The following is a 4,783-nucleotide window of genomic DNA, read 5'->3' on the forward strand; positions in this document are numbered from 1 at the left end:
CATTAATTCTGGAAAAATTTCAGTGTCACTTTAAATGTCAACTTTTTCACAGTGTGTATTGCACTAAAATGCCTGGAGACATACACAGAGCCTTCTCACTCTGTTTTCAAGGTCTTGTAAGTGCTGTTCCATGTTGTGAATTTCTTCATCTTCCAGGCTGTGTTTCAGGCAATTTCTTTAGATTTACCCCCTATCTAGCTAGGCTACCTAAGACTACTATAGAGTTTTATACTTCAAAATTATATATATATATATATTTTTTTTTTTAAATTTTTTTCCAACGTTTATTTATTTTTGGGACAGAGAGAGACAGAGCATGAACAGGGGAGGGGCAGAGAGAGGGAAACATAGAATCGGAAACAGGCTCCAGGCTCTGAGCCATCAGCCCAGAGCCTGACGCGGGACTCGAACTCACGGACCGCGAGATCGTGACCTGGCTGAAGCCGGACGCTTAACCGACTGCGCCACCCAGGCGCCCCCAAAATTATATTTTTTGATATTGCCAAATGTTCCATGGTGGAAGGCACAAAATCACCCCCAGCAGATCCTTGAGTTAAAGGTAGTCAAAGACCCAGGATGCTATCATGCACTGAGCCAATACAATTATATTCAATAGCTTTCCTCAAAATCCTCCTAACGTGCCATAGCCTTCTTTAGCCAGGGTCTTTGGCTACCTGTAACCCCGAGGTTCTCAATGGGGAGCAATTTTGCTCCTGAGGATATTGGGAAATGTCTGGAGATTTTTTTTATCCCAACAGAAGTGGGGAGGAAGGACCCCTCACACTTAGTGGGTAGAGGCAACAGATGCTGATAAACATCCTACAGTGTACAACATAGTCCCTCACCCCCAACAAACCTAGCCCAAAATGTCAATTGTGCTGACTTGGAGAAACCCTGTTCTTTTTCTTTTTTTGTTAAAAAAAATTTTTTTTTAAGTTTATTTATTTTTGAGACAGAGAGAGACAGAGCATGAATGGGGGAGGGTCAGAGAGAGAAGGAGACACAGAATCTGAAACAGGCTCCAGGCTCCGAGCTGTCATCACGGAGTCCGACGCAGGGCTGGAACTCATGGACGGCGACATCATGACCTGAGCCGAACTCGGAAGCTCAACCGACTGAGCCACCTAGGCGCCCCTGGATAAACCCTGTTCTAATCCAACCAATTATAATGCCTTAAAGATCTCTAGGCTCTTAACATGACTATATTTCTGTGTGTATTTTTTCTGTATGAGCGTATGTAAAACCTCTACTTCAAGTTAGAGTTGGTTGTATGTATTGATGCTTGCACCTGTGTGCTTGCAGAATCCAAGTATTTTTTTCCTGCCTTTAATTTTTGATAGTGTATGCACACAACATGTTTACCTACACATTTTAGGAACTGAAATTCTTAAAGAAAGGAAGATGTTTGCAGAAAAAAGTAGCAAAGGAGAATAAAAGCTTCAGACACACCCTAAAAACCAAATCTGTTTTATTTTAGGTGATTACAATATGATGTATGTGTAGGACATTTCTTCAAGAGAATTATTGGCAGCCATTCCAAACAGTAGGGCTTTCATTCAGATCTTTTGTTTGAGACAATTGCCCACAGTCACGGGTTTCATTTTACTCCACTGTTTTATGGAAAATGTTTCACAGAAGAACATTGTGGCACTTATTAGCAAGAGCAAGGTAGCTGTGATTCCTAGTGGGAATACATAGAAGAAGCATTTCCTTATCAGCATTTCTTTTCCAATGGGAAAACTAAGTGGGAAATCAAGGATGGTTTGGCCATAAAAATCCACAGCAAAATTTCAGCTCACTGTAATCATAGTACAACTACAACTACAGATGAGAAAGAAGGCAGAGATGTTGTAACACAATCGAAGGAAATCTGGGTATGGGGCATGGATCCAGCAGACCACAAGTGACACTGAACCAAAAATCAGGACTATGGAATTCAAAGAATTTGCCAACAATATCAGGCCCTGCCCATACCAGATTTCATCTGAAATGACCCAGCTTCCATTGATCCTGCCATACATAGGCCACTCAACAATTGCACCAGAGATGCTAAATTTTTGAAAGTAGAAAGCTTCCCAAAGTCCAATGTACACAATGGAAACAATGTTGCTGTTACACTCCCACAGGCGCCAGGATCTGCTGTTGGCTAGACTGATGCCCAAAGCCCAGGCCAGATAACTGAAAAACAGGCCCGTCAGTTTGAGGTACAGGTGATTCAATTCCCGTTGACTGATGACAGGGTAGAGGCATCATGAAATCAAACCAGGAGCACACCAAAGAGAAAAAAGAAACAGAATGAATGAGTCACAGTTCTGAAAGTGCTCAATATTTATGTCTTGTCCTTCTGGTCTAAGAGTCATATTTAATAGTCTTATATATGTATTCGCTTTCAATTATTCTATTTTTTTATTTCAATTATTTATTTATTTATTTCAATTGTTCTAAATGTTTTATGTAAGGATAAAACGACCACGGTGATGGTATAAATTTACATGCCATTCTTGGAACACAGTGTGACATATCTCTCAACCACCAAACTGTTCAATATCTCTTGTCTAGCAACTCCAATTCCAGGACTTTTGCCAAGTTATTGCTAAGAGTTTGCAAAAATATACATAGAGAGATGTGCTTTTTTTTTCAGCACCGTTTATCAGGGAGGAAAATTGGAATTAAGTAAATGTCTACTAATAGAGGAATCATTAACTAAATTATAGTACATCAAGGATTATGGTGAAATATTACACGGCCATTACTAAGAATGAGTGAATCCATGTAAATGACCTGAAGAAACCTCCCTGGGAAAGCAAAATGAAAAATAATACATATGGCATGACAATCTGTGTCAAAAGAAAACACACAACTTTCTTTATATATCTACAAGTATAGATATGTACATACATTTTTGAAAGTTTAGAAGGATGCACACAAAAAGAGGAACCCTGATCAACTGACAGAAGTAGAGAATTTCATTCTTATTTTCATTATTTTCAATAATCTGTATGGTGCATAGTTTTAAATGGAAAACAGAATAAACATAACCTTGATGATCTGTAACATGTTGCACACAACAAATCATGCTAAGAGTGCCTGAGTGGCAGAGTCAGTTGTCGGCCTTGTGATCTCAGCTTAGGTCTTGATCTCAGGGTCATGAGATGAAGCCCCACATGGCTCCTCCACTGGGCACAGAGACTACTTAAAAAAAAATTCATGCCTGGGGCGCCTGGGTGGCGCAGTCGGTTAAGCGTCCGACTTCAGCCAGGTCACGATCTCGCGGTCCGTGAGTTCGAGCCCCGCGTCAGGCTCTGGGCTGACGGCTCAGAGCCTGGAGCCTGTTTCCGATTCTGTGTCTCCCTCTCTCTCTGCCCCTCCCCCGTTCATGCTCTGTCTCTCTCTGTCCCAAAAATAAATAAACGTTGGGAAAAAAAATTAAAAAAAAAAATTCATGCCTATTTACTTTTTTTTAATCCATCCCTTGCTTAAAACTCTGCCTTTAGACATTGGCTTCTTTTAAGGGTACAACTTAAAAATAGCTTGATGTGTTTTGCATGAAGCAAATATCTCTTACAAAGCAAAATCTAGATTGTGGACCAACCTGTTTGCATCTGTTTCAGTTTTAATCCTTGGAGTTTGTGGCAAGGATAATCAGAAAATGATACTCCTAGGGCTTCTCCCTCTGCTGATTAGCAGAAAGAATGAGACAGATGGAATGCTCAGAGTGGAGAACATAAACAACCACCCATGTAGAAGAGTTTTAGGACCCTGCAGACTACATCTCCTTGCTATGAAGCCTGATATCCCCAACACTGTATCCTCTCTGTTCCATGATCTTCTGGGGAATGCACTTCCTCACGGCATGAAAGCAGCAGTTTTAGTAAAATTGGAAAAATGAGTTTGGAGCTGACTGCCAGTTTGATGACGTCACTCTCCAGGAATGATATTTCCTTGCCCATAGAGGTCTGAGGGAATGGTCCATAGGACCAAGGAGTTTTGACAGCATGAGGAATCAGGAAGAAGAATGTGACAAATGCAGAAAAGTATGCCAGTTCAAGGAAGTTTGGGTGCATCTGTGTGTGGAACCAGTGGAATGAGAACATGTTTTTCCTGATGATCAAATTTTAAACACTCCCTGTATCTTATGTTAACATATTACCCATATGCCACGTAGAAGGACTCCAGTGTGCAGAAGATTAAGGAATGGTAAATATTCTTCGTAGCAGCAGGAAATTTGAAACTGGAAGGGGAAAATGTCAAGCCAACCTTAAAAGATCCACAAGGAGAGAGGAACGACCTATAGTAAAAAAAAGCTACAATTAATGTAGCGTTTGGGGCTCCGAAGAAAGCCCAACATACCCTGCCTCTTACCAAATATTTATTGTACATAGCTTGCATTTTGTAAAGGCCATTCCCTATTCCAGATAATTTACATTAACACATTTCAATTCTCACAGCAGCCCAATGATAGGTATAGAGTTATGACCCCCATTTTTGAAACGAGGGGCTTGAGCTCAGAGAGGTTGAGTAACTTACTCTAGGTCTCACACAGACATAAATGGCAAAGCCAGACTCTAGAGCTCTTGGTATTGACAGAGTTATTCATGGCTCTCCTGATACCAGATGGCATTTATTCACATCCCAAGAGAATAAAAAATACAGGTGCCTAGATAGCTCAATCCATTAAGCGTCTGACTCTGGATTCATCTCAGGTCATACATGATCTTACAGTTTGTGAGTTCAAGCCCCAGGTTGAGCTGTGTGCTGGCAGTGCAGAGTTCAATAGGGGATG

General features: G+C 40.8%; 1 protein-coding gene across 1 annotated transcript; it reads right to left on the reverse strand.

Moving 5' to 3' along the window:
* Positions 1-1,516: 1,516 nt before the first annotated feature.
* Positions 1,517-4,389, reverse strand: LOC121024773 (uncharacterized). Its single transcript, XM_040467000.1, is given in 2 exon segments — positions 1,517-2,229; positions 4,151-4,389. Coding segments are annotated over 2 exon segments (912 nt in total). The 3' UTR covers positions 1,517-1,556.
* Positions 4,390-4,783: the final 394 nt, after the last annotated feature.

The sequence above is a fragment of the Herpailurus yagouaroundi genome, unplaced genomic scaffold, assembly GCF_014898765.1.
Source record: "Herpailurus yagouaroundi ecotype Mexico unplaced genomic scaffold, PumYag 67120, whole genome shotgun sequence".
Classification (NCBI taxonomy): Eukaryota; Metazoa; Chordata; class Mammalia; order Carnivora; family Felidae; genus Herpailurus; species Herpailurus yagouaroundi.